At 44.3% G+C, this 22,065-nt stretch overlaps 1 protein-coding gene across 15 annotated transcripts in view; it reads right to left on the bottom strand.

Moving 5' to 3' along the window:
* Positions 1-22,065, bottom strand: part of LOC113965119 (von Willebrand factor C domain-containing protein 2-like) — a 426,515-nt gene that overhangs the window by 39,902 nt on the left and 364,548 nt on the right. For 8 of the 15 annotated variants that reach the window (XM_027678046.1, XM_027678042.1, XM_027678047.1 and 5 more), the window contains one exon: positions 4,410-4,876. In XM_027678046.1, the coding sequence (XP_027533847.1) occupies positions 4,410-4,820 (411 nt within the window). In that variant the 5' untranslated portion in view covers positions 4,821-4,876. Of the gene's footprint in view, positions 1-4,409; positions 4,877-6,997; positions 7,474-8,284; positions 8,599-22,065 lie in introns of those variants that run through there. The other 7 variants (XM_027678035.1, XM_027678038.1, XM_027678050.1 and 4 more) reach the window with 4 other exon arrangements.

The raw sequence follows: 22,065 nt of genomic DNA, 5'->3' as shown, positions 1-22,065 counted from the left end.
GGACAAGGGATGTTCTCCCATCCCTCCACATTTGTTCTTGATGCAAGGGACAAATATTTGGGTACCATCTTGGCACTTCTTGACTGAGGACAGGTTTGGGAGCAGTGAAGGTGGAAGGGAAGAGGACAAGGATATAGAGAAGTCACTGGGAAGGACAGGCAGCAGAGGTTAAGCCTTGGCAGAGCCAATGGCTGGAAGACATTGCAGCTCTTGGCAGAAAGCAGGGCAGCCACTGAAGAGCACCCAAAAACTGTCCTTGATGTTCAGAGTGTTTTCCAAGCTCCAGCTCACAACTGCAGGTTAATGCTGCTCCTCTGACCTGAATATTATCAGGAAGGCCAAGTTGTGACACCAGAACCTCTTGTGTCCCCACCCAAAGGATAACTCACCCACTGTCCTGCCAGGCAAACCCAGGTATTTTAATGTCTGTGCTTAGGACATTCCTGCTACTGCCTTGGAAGATGGCACCATGCTACCAAACCCATGTCACTGGGACTCACCGTCCTGCAGGGACAGGGAGCAGTTCCTGTTTTCCAGTCTAAAATGAAGAGAATGTTTCAAGATGTCAGCTTGACAATCTCTTGTGAACTGACCATTCATTTCCCAGCACTGGTATTTTGCTACATATCCATAGAGGTCCACAGAAGGTTATTCTGGATATGCCTCTTGGGTGGTGAGAGATCTAGGAAGTTCAGAACGGATTACGGACTTTCCAAACTGACAACCCAATCCTCTTCCAACAACTCCTGACCGTGGTCATGAATACACTTTAACCACACTGTAATTCCCTTTCTCCAGTGTGGGTAGGTGTGTGCTTTTCTCTCAATAAGTTATGCAAGAGAGACAAAACTAATCAGCACTTTGGGAAACTGTTGTCTCAGTGACATTTGCACGACTGCTCCATCAGCTGCCAATGAACATCCATCACGCTGGCAGAACGCTGTCTCCTGAAGTTTACATCAGCTGCTGTCTGGGAACATTCATTTAAAACACAACCATGTGGGCTTACAATAACCTAGACCACTCTCTGAGTTATTTGCTTGTTTTCTCTCTCTGGGAAGAAAGGGGAGTGTCAACAACCTTCCTGAAAGACCTCTGCTCCTGCAGGCGAGCACAGAGCACTTGGGACTCACACCTTGACCTCCAGGACCGAAATTAAAACAAGGATGGTGTGTGGGAATAAAAATGAGCTGCCAAGTGACCCCAAGAGTCCCTGACAGCTCTCTCTGAGAAAACAGAGATTGCTGAGACTTGCAGCATCCTTCACACCTTCCCTGCAGCCACTACACTGCCTGTGCTCCCTCTGAGAGGGGCCAGAGGAGACCCGAGAGAGCAGATTTGAGGCTGACAGAGAAGTGGAAAACAAGATGGGAAAGAGACAGATGGATCCCAGTAAAACCCACCATACCTACACTCTCTCCTGCTCCACAGGTATCAAAATCCTTGACCTTGGGCCCTAAACCCACCAAGATCTCCCAGGACCCACAACAAAGCTGTGAAGATGCTACACAGCGTCATTAAACCATCTGTCAAGGACACGAGGTTTTACAAAAGGATACAAGAAAAACTCCTAATGGGTTTAGATTTACAGTTGAACTTCAGTTTAGCATTTCCGTTGTACGTGTTACCGACTGAGGGGCACAGGCATAAACATTTGGACAGCTGTCTAAGATAGATAGCTTGTTGTCATGTTTGTATTTTGTGCTTATGACTGCTGTGACTCAAAAAATCAGATGTGCAAGATCTGTTCACTAGAAGAAAGCCAAGTATTCAAGAAATGGGCCTTTGTAACAACTCCTTTACCCTGAGAGCATCAGAGTTACTGCCAGTGGTAAGAAAAAAGATTAAATTACTTCTGGATTTATCACCCCAAACCTAAGCAAAAATCTAGCAACAACACAGAAAAATTCTTCCAAATGAGAACTTCTCATAGATTTTGATACCCTTGAGAAAAAAAAAGTTCCTAGAGAAAAAAATTAATCCTAATTTGTGAAAGACCAGGCAGCTGAAATCTCTACAAGATGAGTCAGTCCTGGCACACACACACAGACACACACTTGCAGAAGATTTTTAAATAGAGGCTAATTTCAGCTGAAACTAAGCACTGACAAGCCCTTCTATAGATGACGATTTGGAACCTACATATGAGCAAAAGTAAATCAAGTGGGTGAAAGGGTTCTGAGACCACATAAAACAGTGCCTCTGTTTCCACTGAAAGCAGCCTGGTTTTGAGTCAGTTACTGGAGAAAGCCTCTCCTCTTTGACTTCAGTGTGTGTGGAACGGACGTGAGAAAGTTTGCAGACCTTAGAAATTCAACAGGATGAGGGAAGAGCAGAGCTCAGAGCCTGCAAAACCTGTGAACTGCTCTGAATTTCATCTGTGCTTGGGTGCCTCATAAGGTCAAGACTTCAGAGCAGCAGTTTCCTGAATCTTGAAGTTCTGTCTTTCCTATAGCATTTATAAAGTCATAGTTCACAGGTGCTCCTTTTCCCCCCCAAACACCCCTGGAAGTGATCTTCCATTGCCTGACTCTCCTACACTACTTAAGAGGGAAACAAATTCACTGTATATTCTAGGTAAACACATAGATTTCCAAAACATTGGTTTTTCTGCCCTACTCCACAAGGTATTGAACTTTCAGCAAAACACAGGTCCAGGTCACAAGCTTGACCGTCAGCTAAATTAAGTCTGAAGCATCTCACATTAGTTCTGGACAGAAGGTTACTGCGTGTGAGAGTGGTGTGACACCTTCAACTTTGTGTTTCTCAGAGGATACTGGCACTTTGCTTTTCACACAGCACCCCACAGTACTTGAACACAACAAGCAATGAACCAGATGGCTCCTAACTCTCTCTAACAGCCTTTCTTCCTATATTCTGTATTTCTGTAGAGTTTAATCTGTTATCAGGATGCAATGACTTCTTTCAGGAGAAGGGATTATTGCTTTTGCACTTAATTCACACGCAAAAATACTTTAATGACAAGATCCATCTCATTATTCTCCCATTGAAATCTCTTCAGAAAGAGTCCTTGTAACTTTCTGCTTCCTAAAATCTCTCCAAAATAGTCCTTGTAACGCTCACATAAGAATCCGACCGCCTAGGTGGGACACCCCACCACCTGATGACAACACAGCAGTCAAGATGGGACCACTGGAGCAGGATGAAGCTGGTCTAGGCCTTCCTAGGGCAAGAAGAGCAGTTCACAGGATTTTGCACAAGTTTACTGCTTTATTTAAGCAGTTTACAAGATCAGCAACTTCACATTCCTCAGTGAAGGAAAGCAGGGAACAGGTTGATCAGGATGGCCCTCCAGGAGATGGAGGGAGGATGTTCCTCATACCCTTCCATTGCCCCGTGCCTGTGATATTAAACTATCCTGCCAAGACTGAGAGACTGCAGTTACAGATGGACAGAAAAAAATGAACATAAACCACACATGATAAAAGAGAGGAACTAACTACTACCTTCACTGAAAACGACAGCTTCTGGAAAAAAGGAAATTGTCATCTATGTTACCGAGAACTTGTGAAGTGCAGACCAATACGAAATTATTTTCATGGCAGGAAAGCAAATAAACTGCCCAAGTGCATAATGAGATCGGGCACACAGCCATGAAGAGCTATAGGCTGTCATTAATTATGGAGGTACAACTCTTAAAGCCACGTGACCTGGGAGAACAAACTTGTGTACCTACAGCTTTTACAGACACCGTTCTTCATTGTGAAATGCTATTCTCCTTAGCAGAATTGAAAACGTGATCAAACTCATTAGAATGAGAGATGCAGGTTGTGTAAAAGGGTAATGTTTTTTTAGAATCTGGTCTTATTTTTAAGATATATTTCAGAAGGATTTCTTTACAACATTCCTAACAGGAACTCAACCATTACAATGAAACCCCATACTTCTTATTACTTGAGATGGTCATCTGCCTAGAAATTTATCTTCCCCATTCTAGACAGCCTTATCACAGTTCAAATGAAAATATTAAATATAGTGTACCACCTACTTATTTGCATTCTCACAGAGTTATGAGTAACAACTCTCAGTACTGTACCATCAATTTTTTGCTATCCAAATCAGAAAAGGGGTTCTTAAAAAGCACTCAGCATTGGTTTACACACCACTGGTGGTCCAACATGATCCCTGATATGAGCAAAGGAGGCAGATCCAGAGGGCTGGCATTTACCAGGGGGGCTTTTGACTGACCACTGGCCCTCAGTGAATTCTGGTAAGGGGGAGCTTTTGTAGCTTTTACATGAGCCAGACCTGCAACACAGCTAAAAATTACTTCAGCTTCAGCATCCATCAACAGCAGTAAGCAAATACTGAGTGCCTTTGAGACTTCCCAGCAAAAATACAATTCCTAAAGCATACTAATATTAAATACTGAAGAAAGGGTTTCATACCTTAAATTCCTCCAAGATTTTGTAATTTTTCCCATGATATTCACAAAAGTTTTTCACTTCTTTGCATTCCGGACAGCATCCATTGTGTTCCACTTTTGTACACTTTGGGTGGATTTTAGGGCATTCTGGTTGATCACAAACAGGTCCATCCTCAGTACAGACACAGGGACAGTTGGAATGTCCCGGGAAAAAACGTTCTCCCAGTTTGTACACAAAGCCACTGTCATCCACACAGCCCTTCCCCCGGTAGTCATCAAAGATCAGATTGTCATTACTGGAGGTCTGGTCCCCTTCATCAGCAGGATAGTCTTCATGATTGATGGCAGCTGGAGTGACCAAACCAGGGATTACAAACAGAAGTATCCAGGCTTCATGGATATGAAGAGCCATCCCCCTCCTCAGCTTCTCCATGGGATCTCAATGCCAGATACAAGCAGTTGCTTCCATAGGGACAGCAGTGTTGTGGTCTGGAAACAAGTATTTTTAAGTGAGAACAAATCCCAAATTCAAGGAATATTGGCTTACAAAAGTCATAGGTTCAACCATCACCTAAGAATAAATCAGAGTTCTCAAACTGCATAGATAAATATTACTGTTTCATTTGAATTAAGCCTCTTCTCAGTTATTGTTACAGAGAACAAAGCATGTGAAATAGATAACTTGGACACTCATGCCTGGAAGCATATGCCCACAAAGTATCTCTGAAGGAATGGTGGCTCACAGAATCATCTAATTTTTACTTTCCTCATTTGTCCAGTTGAGTTTTCAGATGCATCAGAAATTAAATCAGCTGCCTGAAATCACATGGTGATGGGCAGCTTGGAGGGTTTTGAAGCCAAGTTTAAGCACAGTCTAAACCTCCTGCCATGGCCACTGTCCCTTGGTGCTACGCAGGGTGAACAGCCCACTTCATTAAACTGGGGTGGGAAACCTGAGCTGAAAAAGGAGTTAAGCATGATCTGCTGTCAGACCTGCATCTGATAAGAAAGACGGTGCTGGTTTGTACTTGGGCTGCGAGAGGTGGCAGAGTACAGAATTTTATATACAGCATTTCTGAAGAGGGACTACCTGGGCTACCAACACAGCCCACCCTGCAGCAGGTACCTAAAATCCCAACAGAAGCAAAAATGCAGTTCACCTTCTCCATTATTCAGCATTTCAGTAATTCCCAGAGAGAAACGCGGAGACAGGACGTTAAATGCCTGCATAATGCACGGAGCAGCTGAAGTGTGTTTGCCTGATTAAGCTGAGCCCTTCTCAAACTTTGGGAGCGGCGCAGCACGGCCCGACCTTCGGCGAGCTCTGCTGAGGCGGTCGAGCGAAGGATCGACCCAGGGAGGGAGAGGAGCTTTGCACTGACCCCCGGGAGCGCCGGCGCCAGGCGAAGGCTCCGTGCCGGTGTCTTGGGAGCACTTCTGGCTTCCTACAGTGCCACATCACTGCCATCAACGCACTGTCCAAATCCCTGCCACTAACCTGCCTCCACACCAGCCCACGGGCAGTGCAACCCCGGCAGCAAACTGGTTTCTGACCTCACTTAAGAGAACTGGGCAAAGTCTTACAGGAAACTTTTAAATGAAATGAAATATTAGCTTTATCTGGATTGAGGAACTACGGAGGTAGATCTTGGCACAAATCAAAAGAAGAACTGTTGGGATATGCGTGTCATCCCTTCTCCTCCTCCGTTCCCAGAGCATGCACACACAGCCACACACAGTATCCACAAACATGCATTGACCTGCACACACAGGCAAACACGGACTCCCTCCCACCCCTCGGAGAGATATTCCCTATGTACGGGGATTTTTGGTGGACTGCAGATGTTCAGCAATTAATTCTCCCTTAATTGATGCAAAAAAGCAGCAGCAGGAGAAGAAAGCTTTAATCCTAGAGAAGCAGCTAAGGGATCCTGTTGACAAAGCAGTTTTTCCAAAGCCACAACAGAGGGAGACACCGGATATTACACAAGCTTTATCAAATTCAAAAAGATATCTTCTTAATTGAAGTACTAGCTGCGTTTCCATCACAAGGACTATGCACCCGTTGTTACTCCTATCAGCAATATCTATTGTAACATGCTGTTTGGAAAACAAGTGATTCCTGCAGATACGGCTGCTTTACATATCTACAGAGCAGAGAATCTCCCCACCTAAATGCTACAGGTAGGTTGCAACATTGCAGATCTGTGGGCATTTTAAGGGGGAGGGAAAATCAAGCAAATGAAGTAATTCATATCTGAGGAAATGTGAAACAATCGAGAGAATTTGTTCGAGTTTGATGAAGCTCTCCAAAACATATATATATATATGTAAAAGTTCTCCACAGATCATAAATAAGAGCACTGTATTTTGCTACAGCAGCCGAGATGTCCCATAGCAACTCACAAGCGATCTTGGAAATCAGACAGACTGCAGACGTCTTGTACGGACAGATTTCAACAAGTAAACAAATGCTGCTCAGCTCAGAATTAGTTTACAGTTGAACTTTCTCATCATTTCTCATCATTAGAGAGGTCAGAATCGTGGGTAAATCTGAGTAAAACGTTTCCATCCGCCTTCCCTCACCCCAAGTGAATAATTCACACTTACCTAATCAGGCTCGATCTGAAAGCTGAGAGGGGTCACAGGCCAACAAGGACTGAAAGGTTAGAAACAGATTAGTGAAAGCAGTTCCTCCTAATCACGTTTTCGGTGTTGACTCACGGACAATCCCTTTTCCTCCACCTCCCATCGCAAGACAGGGGAGCGCGGCAGCCCAGCAACCACAACATGAGAATTAAGCTTTAACCCGGCGCCGAGGATTCAGAGGGAGCAGGATTCAGGCGGTCCGGAGGCTGGGATGCCGCGGAGAATCCCCGGTGCCAGCAGCAGAGTCATCGCGGCGAACTTGGGCTGCATCTCCTCAGGTCTCGGGGCGGGGGGGGTGTGAGAAAACAACCCATCTCTGTCCCCTCCCTGTGCCCGGCGGATCTCCTGCGGCTCCAGCTTTGCCACGGCGGGGGAAGGGGGGGAGCGAGCGCGGGTTAGGCGGGAGGCAGGCGGGGGAGGGCGGGCGGAGGAGCCCCGCGCCCGGCGGGCGGGCAGCCCCCGCTCCCCTCCGGGGACTCCCCGGGCCGGGGGCCGGGCATGCCCGCGCCGCGCAGCTCCCTGCCCCTCTTATTACAATTAATTTTTTCTTTTGGGGGGGGGAAGAAAAAGGGAAGAGCAGAGGACAAAAAACCCCCCAAAATAATGCAGGGGCGGGGCGCCCCCGCCCCAGCCGCTGCCCCGCCCGCCGCCAGCTGGGGCGACGGCTCTCGGCTCCCCTCAGACCCGCCGGCTCCCCCCCTAGATCCAGTGGCTCCCCTCAGACCCGCCGGTTCTCCCCTCAGATCCAGTGGCTCCCCTCAGACCCGCCGCCTCGGGCTCCCCTCAGCCGGGCTCCCCTTAGCCCGGAGCCCCCCAGATCCACCGGCTCCCCCCTCACCGCCGCCGGCTGGGGCTCCCTTCAGGCGGGTTCCCCCAGGCCCGTCGGCTCCCCTCAGATCCACTGACTCCCCTCAGATCCGCCGGCTGGGACTCCCCTCAGCCCGGCTCCCCTCAGGCGGTCTCCCCTCAGCCCCTCCGCGATCCCCAGCTCCGGCTCATGCCGCTGCCCCGGCGGTGTCCGGGAAAACATCCCCAATGGCCGCATTATGGAAACTTCGCCTCATCTTCCCACAGGCGGCTGCGCTGGGGAAGGGGCGCCTCGGCTCCCGTGTCTCGTGCTGTGCTACATTAAAAATCAATCTCCTTGCAATTCGGCTGCGCTGTCATTAGGCGTCATTGTAAAGCTGTTTCTCCAGAAACCACCAAGGGAGAGACTCGGCGTTGGGGAAAAACGCGGGGCCAACAGAAAGAGGGGGAAACTGGGGGGGTTTATTTGGATAAAACGCCGAATAATGCTCCGTTTTGGGCGCAGACGTTAACGATGAGCCTGCGAGCCCGCAGCGCGGTGCTGCCCCGGCCTTCTCCCGCAGCGGCGAGCGAGGGAGGCGCTCACGTCCAGAGGCAGAGCCTGCCGTCGGCGCCCGCGGACAGCAGGAGCCGCGGGCCGTGGAAGCGCAGGCAGCGCACGGCGCCGCCCGGGCCCCGCAGCGCCGAGAGCTGCCCCGCGTCCCGCCGCAGCACCCGCACCGAGCCGTCGCTGCTGCCCAGGGCCACCACGCCACCTGCAAGGCAGAGCAAAGGCATCGAGGTTGGCAAAGGCCGCGCAAGAGAGCGGCGCTCAAGTTCTGAAGTCGTGGTTTTATAAAGACACCCTCCCCCCCCCATGAGTACTCCTGTTGGACGGATCAATAACAGTGAGATTGGATTTTGCAGCGATGAAGCGAATCTGGAGACCCCGGTGTTCTCCTCATTAGGAGCACGGCTGTTTTACTTAGATTTGGACACAGTTATTCAAAGCCAGATTCTGACACACAGACCGAGCACCAGAGAAGTAGATGCTCTTCTGATACCTGGAGGTATCAACATCAGACATGCTTTTAATGCTACTTTTCTTGTACCACTGTAAGACATGAAAATGCGGGTTTTCAGCTGAATTTCCAGGTGACACTCTAACTGAACTAAGGTTCTTGCTCCCTTATATCCTTATGGAAAAACCCGACAATAATTACATTGTTAGTATCAAATTGGGTCTAACCATAGGAAAAAAACAAAAGAAAACCTAAAAAAGGTTCTAAGGAGTTCCCAGTTTCCATGTGTTTATTTACGAACCAAACTCAGTTTTCATCACTCTTAAAGAAGCAGAATTTGTTTATAAGTTTATTATCTTCATCCTTAAATAAAAGCAGAGGTAACAGCTGGTAAGTGATATGTTTGAAGCACCTCTTACTTACCCAGCCCCCAGATAAAGATTCTCTCCTTTAAAAATGAACTATAATAATCATGAGTTTCACGTACCAAAAAAAAAAGAAAAGGGGGGGATCAATACACTCATTTTAAAGCTGATGTGGCTCTACCAACAACAGGATCACTCTACTGCCAGCCATGATCTTGGTCAAACACCTTTTTCTATTAGGAGCAAGTTCAATATACCCTCCAAATGATTACAGCTTTTTATGTATCGAGATTTGCTCTCTGAAAGCAGACAGCACCAGGGGAAGAATAATTAATATGGACACTGACAAAGTCAGTCTGGCACCAAGCTCATCATTTTGGGGAGGATTATGAAAAACAGGAGATATTTTGCTATTTTCAGTCACTCAGGTTATTCACCAAGTGGCCAATGGGAACATACTGCCCAACAGAAGTGAGTATGGAGGAATCTGTCCCAGTTTTAACAATATGTGAACCATAGGGCCTTGGGTGTGCCTGTGTGTGTTGAACAGTTTATCCAGGGAATATCCTGTCCCTCCATTCAAACTAAGTCATAACAATGATGTTCTCTGCTCTGCCTATGAAGATCTGATGGCTTCATTTCTCCATTTATCAAAGGAAACACGTAGCCTAAAACACCTTAAAAATGCACCGAGATTATTTAACCACAAGTTATGCTTGGTGTGGTCATGGATATGTGTGCAAGAATGGGAACTAGGAAGTAGAGCTAACCATGATAAATATGCCCTATTTGCAAACCTTTGTAACTACCCGACTTCTTCAGCTAGAACAAAGCCTGACACAGCAAAGATCTGTAGGATGGATTAGAGTGTCCAAAGCAGCAGATGTGAATATTTATTATAAACTCTCCTCCAGCAAGTCTTTGCTGACAGAAGCATTGCATATGGATTTCACTTGCAGCCAGACTCTCCAGGCAATCGCTGGATGACTTCTCCAGGAGCCAAACAAATGCCATTTCGCCTGGAGCCCTGACACCGCAACAGCTGGGCAGGGGGTTAATGTCACTCTCAGCTGCTCAAACCAGTAATGAACCCACTTGTTACAAAGAGAGAGGGACAGGAAGGAGAAAAGATTTGGACAGCTGCAGTTCCCTTCCAGAAAGCAAGGGCAGGACAGAGTGACAACTAAGACAACAGCTTAGGCTTCTCAGTCACCCCCCGGGTTGGCAGCAGGGCAGGAGCAGACCCCAAGTCTGCGTTTTTCTGAATTCTTTCTAGATAAGTCATGTGCCTAAAGCCAAACAATAGCACTCTCGTCCCACCAATATTCTGACAGTACTGGAAATGGACAAAACCAATGGGAAAACAGAGACAGTAAAAAACAACTGGCTAGAAGGTGGAGGAGTAACCTGCACCTACCTCCATTGCGAGTACCCGCTGGGGAAAAGATTGAGATGCACAAGGCAGCCCTGGTGAAGAATTACTTTTTTCATGTGCATTTTTGTTCCCTCAGTCGTGATGTGTTGCTACTGTTGACCATGAGTACAGCTACTTCCTTGCTCAGTAGCAGCAGGATCCACAGGCAAATGTAAGCAAAAGGGGAGGGGAATGCACAAAATGAGAACATCTCATTTCCGTCACCCTTTATGTCAACCCTGATCTACAGGCTCATAACAATTTGCTCATTATAATGTAAATTTACTCCCTCCTTCCTTCCAAAAGGAGATGTTGCGCTTTGGAAAGAGGGAACAAATTGTGTTTTATTGCTCTTTCAAAATGTTCTCCAATTAGGAAAGCAAACAAAAACTACTACATAATTGTCATGCAAAGCTCTTTTTTAATGAAGGATACTTACTTGTCACTAACAAAGGCACTTTGATGTAACACTCAGAGGAATATAAAAGCCTGAAGATAAATTTTTCCTCATACCTTTGACCCAACTGTGAGGTGGGGCTGGTTTGTGCAAACTCACTGAACTCAGCAGTTAGGCTGATTTGAATTGAGATGGGCAGTTTCTGCTTAAAAGATGCAAAGCCTCCAAAGCTTCTGACCTGTAGATCTCACAGCCTCCAGGTCTCCAGCTCATGAAGAAGCTGCTCTGGATCTGCTGCTGCACCTCCCACATGGGCAACACAGGGAGCTAAACCCACGCTTTGCTCTGGCCAGTCCTGAGCTCAGCCTTCCTCAACCTGGCAGACAGGAGTGATGACAAAGGACATTGCCATGACAAAGAGACCCTACAGTAGCAACCTTTGTACCAATTACAGCTGATTTGCTGTTGCCCATTGCTAGAACACAGGTACTAATTTTTCTGATGTACCCCTATTATATCCTTAGAATAACATAAGCTCTGACCATCTGGTCACTTGCTTCAAAAAGGATGCACTGAGTTAGAAAAGGTAAAGAAAGGTAGCAAAGGCAATTAAGGGTACAAACAACTTCTGTGCAAGGAATCATTAAGAGGGATGACAGCTTAGCCCAGAAAAAAACCTATTTGTGCAGTAAAATGTACTTGGCTGATGGTGCTTTCTCCATGTGCGAGCCTCAGGCTTCACCGGGAGCCCATGATACCGCTGCTGCTTTGCTCCCTGGGGACCCACAGAGAAATCTGGTGCTGAGCCAGGCCCCAGACTACCCCCAGGTGATGGTGAAACTGGGTTTTTGTGAAAATGCTCCTCTGGATCCTGTCTGACGTGAGAGCTGGGAGGCAGCCACAGGAGCTGGCAGGAGCAGCACTGTGTGGGACAGGGAGTCTCTGAACCCTCCACCTCTCTCCTTGGATGAGACTGACTTGTCTCTGAGGAATCAGTGCCCTTCTGCTCCCTGTCTCTCCCCAGCACTGGACTAAGCTGCTGCTGGAGGTTTCCCAGTGTCCTACAGGGAAGAGCTCTGTTCCTGGTCTCCTGTGCTGCCTCACCAGGCTGCCATTTCCAGACTGGCAACACTCTTGGGTTTAGGCATTGATTAATTACAAATGCAGTGCTGTTGTTGTGGCTGAAATACATTTGTACTCAAAACAATAAAAATCACTAACTCTCTTCTAGATGAACGATTCCTTCTACTAAAACCATACCCCTACATTGTTTTCAGAGCAGAACTGAACCCTAAAATTCATTTAGTACCTCAGAAGAGATACTAACATTTTAGTGTGGGTTTTTTGTTTGGTTGGTTGTTGGGATTTTTGTGGGTTTTTTTGGTTGTGGTGTTTTGTTTGTTTGTTTTTACTTTTAAGACATGTATCCAACTTTGGAGAATGGGGTAATTAATTATCTTTTTATGGAAATCCATCCCTGTAAATTCTCCAAAGACACATAATGTTATGGGCTTGAGCAAGGCCATAACCATAAAATGTCAAAAGCAGGAATCTGGCAAAAAAAAAAAAAAGAAAAAAAGAAGTAATTTTACTGAAGTCTCCACACTGACCTAAACATGTGATCTTAAAAGCAAAGTTACTGCATTCAGTGAAGCTCAGTTGTGTTAGATATAAGTAAGCAACATGCTTTTCTCATCTGCAAGGAACTTTGCATACCTGTGCTGCTGTGCAAATCCTAATGAACCAAAGCCACTCCTGTGAATACAGTATGAAATCCACCTCCTAATGTGAACTGGTGAATAAATTTAAAACAGTGCTGGTGTGTTGAAGCAATCTAATTTGTTACTGCATTTCTTCAGAAGACAGAACTAGACATGATTAATTTGCTGGGTTGATGGCTCCAAATTACTTGGGGTAGAGGGAACAAAACCTGTACTTGTCAAAAGACAGTTTGACAATTTATATTTCATAAGAACCTAACAGAAATCACAGCCATGATTATTGTCTTTTTTGTACAATGAATTTTGAGTGAGACCTTGCCAAGACCACACTAAGCACTGCTTTACAAGTTCAAACAGCTGGAAACAGTGTCATCTTTGGAACAGACCACCACCACCACTCCTCACTGGCAAGCGCTTTAGAGACACATTGAGGCACTAAACTATTCTTCAGGCAAATTAATTTACAAATTATGTAACGTTCCATTATCTAATATTCTGAACATTCCTGTTTTAGCAGACAAGTACTTAATGTTTCTAAAATAGTCTAGCATCTTAAATGTTAATAAAATAGTATTGTAACAAAAGTCACAAACTCCACAGCTGGCTGTAGCTGACACATTCATACTGATAACTAGCGCTGTTTGCCAGCTCCAACTAATTTTTTTCCAAAGTCTCAGCAAATAATGTGAGCTCTTCTGCTCACACACAGAGCAGAACAAGGACAGTGACAGATCGAAAACTCTCCTCTCTGTCCCAGCAGCTCTTACTCCCAGAGCAAATGGATCAGTCGAGGTGCAGGAATTGGACAGTTCCTTCTAATAAAAGTACAGGAGCTGCTTTAGACTTCCTTTCAAATAATTCAGATGTGGTAACTTTCCCAATTTAAAAAATACTTGCACTGCCTAACTGTAACCAAGGCATTCATCTTCACAGACAAACCCAGTTACTTCTTGTTTCATTAAAAATATAACCTTGTGTGGATTTAAGAGATTCTGTTTATCATAACTGCATAGAGAAGCCTGAGACCATTCCTGATGGCAGAGATGAAATAACATATCAAAGAAAGAAAGCAAGAAAAGCTTTGATCAATAGGGAAATGGTTTTTATACACATCAGAACCAATTTAAAGAATTCTCTAGGATCAATTTAGATAGACAGAAATGCTTCTCAGCATTTATTACCTGTGGAGGGAATATTGATCCCATCCATTGATTTCTCCTATGAATGTAGAGCAGCATCTGGTTTTGTTGTGTAGGGTTTTTTTTCCTGAAGATGCCCCAAAGTGGAAAGTATCAAGAAACTACTTACATTTTAAGGATTTACATTAATAGTTCAACCAATGTCATTACTCAGAACTTTTAAACTCCGTTCAAGAATAGTTAGAATGTAATTTAGCTTAGTTTTGGCCCATAACTGTTAGTCAATGGAATTTATTTTAAGAGACGGGTATTTTTTGAACCTTACTTACCAAAGGCTACTAATTCATTACACAACACATTGTATCAAACATATTTTCTTTTGTGTTCCCTTTTAAAAAGTAATGTCTCTTCCTCTGATAAGGTTATAAATTGCACAGCCCTAATGGATTCCATTCCCTCTGAATTAAGATCTTTTCTCATTATTGGAGCTACAACCATTTGCATCATCATGATGATCACTCAACCTCGAGTCTCCTAGGAATGGGGCACCTCTCAGGGGAGGTGTAAAAGACAAAAAAACCCAGTTCCTGCCTTGAATAACCTACAGTATAATGAAAAAACAACCAACCACAACAAGGAATACAGCAGATAGATCAGACTGGACAAGGCTACAGACAATTATAAACTTAAATATCCATGATCACACTGCCTGCCCACAGTTACCTGTGTTATGGCAGCAGGAGAGGACTTGGATTTGGAGTTTTGCCCATGCACTGCACCACGTAGAGGTGCCAGGACCCCCCCTATACCAAGGCTGTTGAGGTGCACAGAGCACACCAAGAGCAGCATGACTGTCCTGGGGCAGCCCCGGCCGGGACACAGCGTGTGGCTGTGGGACCTCCAGCTCCTGAGTCAGCATCGCCTGTGCTGGGGAGAAATGCAAATTGGGTGGGCTTGGATCCTCACCTGGGACATGGAGGGAAAGCACTGAGTTGCTTTACTGATACAGTGACTATTTCTCATACACTACCTTTTGCTTAGGAATGCACTTTTTCAACATTGCTGTAAGTCCTCCATTCTCAAATGTGAGTAAAACCTCCTAAATATTCCTCTCTTGGAGATTATGGTGATCCCCTCCTCCCTATGTTTATTTAGATCTTTCATGGGAAAGTGCGTAGAAGAATAATCTTGAGCAGGTTGTAATTTACTTGCAGCAGTTTGCTAAATATGCTCAGTAATGGTGACCAAGAGGCAAGCTGGGAAAGACAGCAGCAGTCCAAGAATCTGCTGATACAGGTGTTTAATATACCGGGACCAAAATAAAATCCTTTTGTCATTCTCTCTAGTGACTTTAGAAGTATTTAAATAGACATATATTTGGTGAAGTATATTAGGGAAAATTAGCTCATCTCACTTGTGACTCAGCTTATGTGTGTGAAGTCACTCAATTCAGTGCAATCATGTGCTTAGATGATGGCAGGATCAGGGCATCACAAACACATCCATTATTGCACTAATGAGTTACAGCACCAGGTCTTAAAATGAGCAAATTCCCTTTTGCTTGTCTTTCAGCAGTACACTAACAGGCAGACCTCTTAAAGAGCAAGGCAGCTTTTTAGGCTGAGTAGGAACATTGAATGCAGGTTTCCTAGACCCAAGAACTAGAAGGTGGTAATAACAGAAAAGTAAGTGCAGAGAAGTTTCTTAGACAAACTATTCAACAGACATTTACAAAGGTGGAAAGTGATTCCCCTGGAACACAGAAAATCTCAAATTACCCAGGCAATGTGTTAACAGAAATTCAATTTGTGTCTTTAAAAATCTGCATGGAGAGATTTGGCCTGGATGATAAATGAGTGTGCAGCAGGATGTGGCCTTACACATTTCCCTCAAAAGGGCAAAGGTGTGGAGTAATGTTTGAGCAATGGAAAAAGAGCACTTCTCCTAAGTTCTTACTGTGTGGAAAATGTGACCTAGATGAAGGGGCATTATTCCTGGAGCTTAAACAGATCTCAGAACTCAAAAAAATCCTTTTTCAAGCAAGAAATCACCAGAAAGTTACTCAGAGCAAAGAAAGCATTTATCTGATAGAAGAAAATCCTTTATATAAAAAAACTTAAAGCCCTTTTATAAGGATTTCTAGACCCAGACCATTAGTGTGAAGCTCCCTTTCAGCTGGACTTGAGCTTGTTTATATTACATTTTAGTTGGCCTTTTGGTAGCATTCTGGATTTTTAAAGTAGTTTTAAAACAAAGCAGAAAGCATTAAAGCAGAAACTTTTGGAGCAGAGGCTTCAAGATGTCAAAACCTTTCTGAATGTCTTAATGATGCATGCTTGAATATATTAAAAATAATATATTGGGAATAAAAGGGAAACTTCTTCTGTCTAGGACTGGATTTTTTTATGAAAATTGCTACCAAAGAAGAATATTTTCTGCATATAATAGGAAGGCATTTGTCTAGCTTTCAGAGTTACCTAGAATATCTGTATGTGGGCACACACGTAGGTCTATGTTTCCAAGTCAATCTACCTTGAATTAAAAAACAGATGAGGACCAAGACATTCTGGCAGAAATCCTTGGATTGCTACCAAGTGTGGGACCTCAGTCCCACTGCGCTGTTCTGAAATCAAACCTCCCCAAAGGCAGCATTTGGTTTTTATATGCCCACTGACAGGGAAGGTGGTGAGTGACACTGCATCACTGGGGAGCTGCCCAGAGCCTGGCAGAGCAATAACTTGCTGGCTGACAAACTCCCGAGGTGACATCAGTAATGGTGTTGCTGTAGTTGTGCTTGTGCTGCCCAGGGCAACAACATGACAAAAATGTCACATTTTAAGAAAGCAATGGAGTAAAAGAGTAAAGATCAGTATCACCTGATGCTCTTCAAAAAGGAATAAATCACCATAAAATTATCTGCAGAGGTTGCCAAGCTGAAGCTCTGCTTGCAAGGAAACTTTCTGAATGACTTTTTATGTGATGGCAAATGCTCCAGAGCATGGTTAAGGTTCACATTAAAATCTTGTTCTGAAGAACAAGTTTTTCTCTTCTGTTAAACTTACATATTGGAAGTAGCATATCAAGTGCTGTAGTACATGTAATATTATCTCCATAACACATTAGCTGTTTTCTTGGGTGTTTCAACAGCTACGCTTATGTTAAATAAAAATTTTCATTAAGAAAAATAAAACTTACTGATGGGATAACTTAGAAAAATTAAGTCACAGCAAAACTGCTGTCACCACAAATTGAAAATTATTCTAGTTTCTGCTACAAGTGAGGTCCCTGAATACAGATTTGGGTGCTTTCCTCTGAACTTCCTCCTTGACTGCAGCTGTATGTATCTTAGGCATCAGTATATCTCACTTTTAAGAATTCAGTGAAGTTGAGCAGTGTATAAAAAAATGAAAAATTCCAGGTATGCAGGAACATATCTCTGACTAATGGAAACACTGTTTTAAAAGCATTCAGAGAATAGAAGATAACCTTTGTATGAACACTCTGTTCCTTTTCCTTTCCCCACTCCCTGCTTTCAGATGCCTGCAGTCATTCAGTTAAAGCCTCCCTGATCCTCCTTCCTCTCTCAAACGATAAGATGGATATGCTTGTGTTACAGAAGATGAGACCAGGATGTGAACAGTGATTTATTTTTCCCTTGGACAGCATATGCATCATCCTTTCCATTAACTCCAAAGGAATGACCAGATGTGTAATCGCTTTTTGACAGGGAGTGGGATTCATCTCATCTAACCTTGCCATCCCTCAGCGGAAACCGAGCTGAGCAGTGAGTTCATCGGGGCTCCTTCTGCAGCTCCAAGTGAGAAAAACTCCCTTTCCAGGGGAACTCACCTGCGTCTCTGAGACAGTGATGCCAGGAGAGGGGCTCGGCGCTGACAGAGGGACCCTGCACAGCTCATTCTCAGTCAACTGAGGCAGGGTGAGAAAAAATCCCCCACAAAACTCACAAACAGGCACCTCAAAGAAATTTTCAAAGGCAATTCCCTCATTTGCACTGCTGGCAGATGTGTAAACCAGAGCTGCTGAAAATGTAACTAGGCACCTGCATCCATCTCCAGGTGCTTAAATACCACCAAAAGTCAGATTTACATAGGCAATGACCTCTATTAAACCCAAGTGTTAATCATTTGGTGTAACTCTCGTGCTGTGGCAACAATCCATAATTTCAGTAGCATTTGATAGCAAAGCAGATCATGTGCATCGTCAACATTTTGTAACCCTATTAACTCTGAGATAATGGACTTGTCTCCACTATATTTCTAAGCTTATTGAAATGGACTGTAATTAGCACTTTCTTTTCTTATACAAATCTCTCGACCCTCAGAGCCAGTTCTTACACCACAGCTAATAACCACTGCCGGTGATCAAAGCCAGAGATGGAGGTGGACACAGACAAAAGGGTTTGCCTACACAGACCTGGAAGCAAAACTTCAGTTTAGTTCCAGAGTTCAAGCAGGAGTCATAAAAAGTACTACTTCAGAGAAAAAGCACTTTTGAGGAAAAGTAATATTTATTTTGCTTTACCTCACAATGTTCTGCTTAAGTGTTTTACCTCTGAACATGAGAGGTTTACCTCTGAAAGAGAGGTTTGGTGCCCTTATGAGCCCAGAGCAGAACCTCTGGGTAAACACCACAGATTCCTAATGCTTTTTGCACTCATCTGTCTTTCCTGGCAAATAAGATCAGGGAACACTTCTGTTTTGTCCTTAAAGCTCTTTTGTTGTTATCAGTATTATTTCAAGCTTAGAGGCTGATCTAATGTAACGTGGATTCTGGTTTTTGTCAAGCCAAGTCCTTCACTACCCAGCGCTTCCTGGAGAGGGAGGCTGATGTGGGGCTGGTTAAAGCCCTGCTGAGGTGGCTGGGAAAGCTGGGAAAGGTGGCTTGTGCCGTGTGTGCCTCCAGCTTAGCCCGAGGTTACCCTCCTGACTTTGCTGTGCTCCATCTATTGCAGCTGTTTGGGCATTTTCTGTGGTGACTGGAAAGAGATGAGCGGGATAAAATATGCCTTGAAGGTCCCCACTCTCCATTCGCTCCATGACTCCCTTGAACAAATTATCTCATTTTTAGGTAACCAAATCTCAAACATCAGCTCTCACAACTCTTAAGGTTTTTTTTATTTTTGTCTGTTTATAAACTTTCCAGGATAAAAAATCAGAGGTTTTTAATTGTAATCAATGCAGCTTTCAGATGTTTCCTACACTATGGCAATAATATAAGTGAAACAGAGCATTGCAGAATGACTTTTATCTTTCTTCCACATTACAACTAAATAGTATTTTACCATGGTAGTAAAACCAGACAGACACACGCACAGGAAGACTCTGAAAACAAAACAAAACAAGCAGAAAACTGGGCTTAATAAAATCTTCTCAAAGTAAAAGCTCAAAGAGGCTGCCTTTAACATGAGCATGTTATTGTCAACAGTGGCATCTCTGTTCAGCTTGTTCCCTTAACTAAGCATTCCTATTACTGTCATTCCTTGGGTTGTCATATTCACTGCCTTGACAGCACAAACACTATGCTGTAAAATCTGTCAAAGAGGCCAGTTGATTTCCTACATCTTCTGACACTTGCAGGTCTTTAATATCAGGCTGTCAGAACACCTAAGAGAAAGGCGGGTGCTTCCCCGTTCAGGGCTGTTACTGTGCCTACCATCACACACACTTTAATCATTAGCCTCATACTACTGTGAAATCCTGACTTCTATGCCCTTGGAGTCCCATGCTAGAAAATGCTGCTGGCATAAATCTTTCGAAGAGGTTGGCTGGCTCACTTACCCATGGAGTGCTATGTGTAAAATGAGGCCTTTATGTTTTACAAAGCTTATATAGTGTTTTTTAAACTTTCTTCTGTGACTTCTTTTTTTTAATTTTTTTTTTTTTGGAGAGAGGAGCTGTAGTAGGTGTAACAATTACTCAGTGACAGGCGTAGGTGAAACTCAGCTGCTTAAAATAAACCTCTCTATGCCAGGACCCTTTTGTCTCTAGGTGTACTCATGGAGCAGATGAGCTCAGTGGGCAGTAAGTTTTCTTCATGACAAAACTTCTTTGATTCACTATTAAAATGAAAGTGAGAGAAGAAGAACAAGAGTAAATCAGACCAGAACAGTCCCTGGCCTTTAAATGCTCATGTTCTCAGAGGAGAGCATCTGTTATCCTGCTCCTGCTTTGCTGTTGTCCCCCACTGAGAGTGAACAAACTAGTTCCTGAACCAACAGTTATCCCAGAACTGGCCTTTTTTAATCTCTCCTGTTCTAGCATTACACTCAGATTAAAAAAAAATAAATTCAAAGCTGTTAGAAAAGATTTTATAGCCCCCAGATCAGGGTGCTGCCCTGAGATACAGCAGTCTCTGCTACTACTAACAGTCAAATGGGTCACACAGTGTGACACGGTGCCACAGAAGCCACACGGTCTATGGGTTTAGGAAACCCCTTTCCAAGAACAAAGAGTGTGATAAGCAAAGCACATACTTCCAGGTGGTATGAGTGAGGTAAGCCACCATAGGTGGATGTTTATGTAGCTTTAAGTGACTGTATTGATGCTCCAGGAGTTTCTGTTCACAGAGAAGAGAACAAAAATTTAGGTCTTTAGTGCTTTAATTGCCAAAGAACATTTGCTGCAGGAACCTAATAACTTTTATATGCACGAATCCATGAACACCCCGCAAGTGCATTAGCAGAGAATCAACAGAGTTGTGGCTGAGGCAGAGGTAGGATGAGTTTGGAGATCAGTTCCAATAACAGCCTTGCTCCCTGCCAGCACAGTTCCGTTCATTTCCCCGGCTCTCAGCTCCCCACTGCAATAGAAACCCACATCACTGCTTTGTCCAGCAAATCCCCTTAGGCCAACCGGGTGGGAACTCTTACAGCTTGTCCAGTGGAGCCTCTGGGCATTATTAAAAAATCATAAATCATCATGGAATGGTTTGGGCGGGAAGGGACCTTAAAGATCACCTAGTTCCTGCTGTAAGTCATCAGCAGATCTGGCTCTGGGTGCACATCAACTGACCCAGGGAGGTAAGGCAGTGTCACCCCCTGGAGCTGCCCCGCGCCTGCCGCCGCCAAAGTGCTCTCCCCTCTCCTCAGGGGAAGGCTGAACACGGTCAGGGAATGTGGCCTGGCTGCCAGTGCTCCCTGCAAGGAATGCTGTGTCTGTCACAACAGCACTTATGACACTGAACCTCTGGATAGCATCCAATAAAAATCTATGGGGAGGTAATGGGACGTAGCTGCAGAGCGTTTAAAAGGAATCCTGAGTTAATATAGCTCTGATGGTTCCAGGTATACACGAAATATCTTGTAATACTACAGCTAAGTGATAGTTAAATAAACAACAGAGGTAATTTTGGGATACATTAGAGGCTCTGCAGATTTATGGTACCTTGAAGGCAGCTCGTTGCAGAGCTCCCTGCCAAGGTTTTCAGCAGGGTTAACGCTCTTGACTTCTGTGCTTTAAGTGTCTGAAAGATATGAATTGTTTTTCACTCGCTGTCCTGGACTGACTGGTACATTACTGCTTTTATTCACAGCCAGAAAATACTTTTAATTCTTTATGGATTATTCATCCCTTGCCTGAGAAGCCAGCATAGGTCAGGTCTGACTGAGTTTGTTTCAGACCCTGCAGACCGGCTGCTCTTTCAAGCCTAAGTTCACAATGAGTAACAGCTTCCAAAATTAAAATGCCCTACCAGACCCAAGTAGTTTCTCATATATTAGATTAAGATATAAAATGTCCCCTGAACTGTGTTCCATTTCCTTGAACTTGCCATTTGCAATACTTCTGATTGCTTAGAGATGTTGGTTGCTCTTTTCTGTGCTCATAGAGCCAGTTACACACAAAAATTACGGAGACGGGGCTTTGTAAGTCCAATCCATCCCTTTCCTAGGCTGCATAAGCATGGGTAGTTTAAATTATTTTCATTTAAATCCAGGTTTCCAGAGCAACCCTGTCAAATAGAGGCATCCACCTTTCATTTGCTGGATGACTTCAGCTAATATTTAGGCTGTCATGGTCCCCAAAAGAGGGAAGACTGCAGTCTCCTCCACCATTGTATTATCTTTTCTCATTGCTCTTATATTTTGGCAAACCCACGGTGATAGGTAATTCTAGCTTGTAAGATCTGAGAAGAATTGAATGCAAATCCCAATGCATATCTTTCATAT

Source organism: Neopelma chrysocephalum, unplaced genomic scaffold (genome assembly GCF_003984885.1).
Source record: "Neopelma chrysocephalum unplaced genomic scaffold, ASM398488v2 Primary Assembly neopelma1_44, whole genome shotgun sequence".
NCBI classification, from domain to species: Eukaryota; Metazoa; Chordata; class Aves; order Passeriformes; family Pipridae; genus Neopelma; species Neopelma chrysocephalum.
The sequence above is the reverse complement of the archived record's forward strand: the minus strand, read 5'-3'. Positions and strand labels throughout refer to the sequence as shown.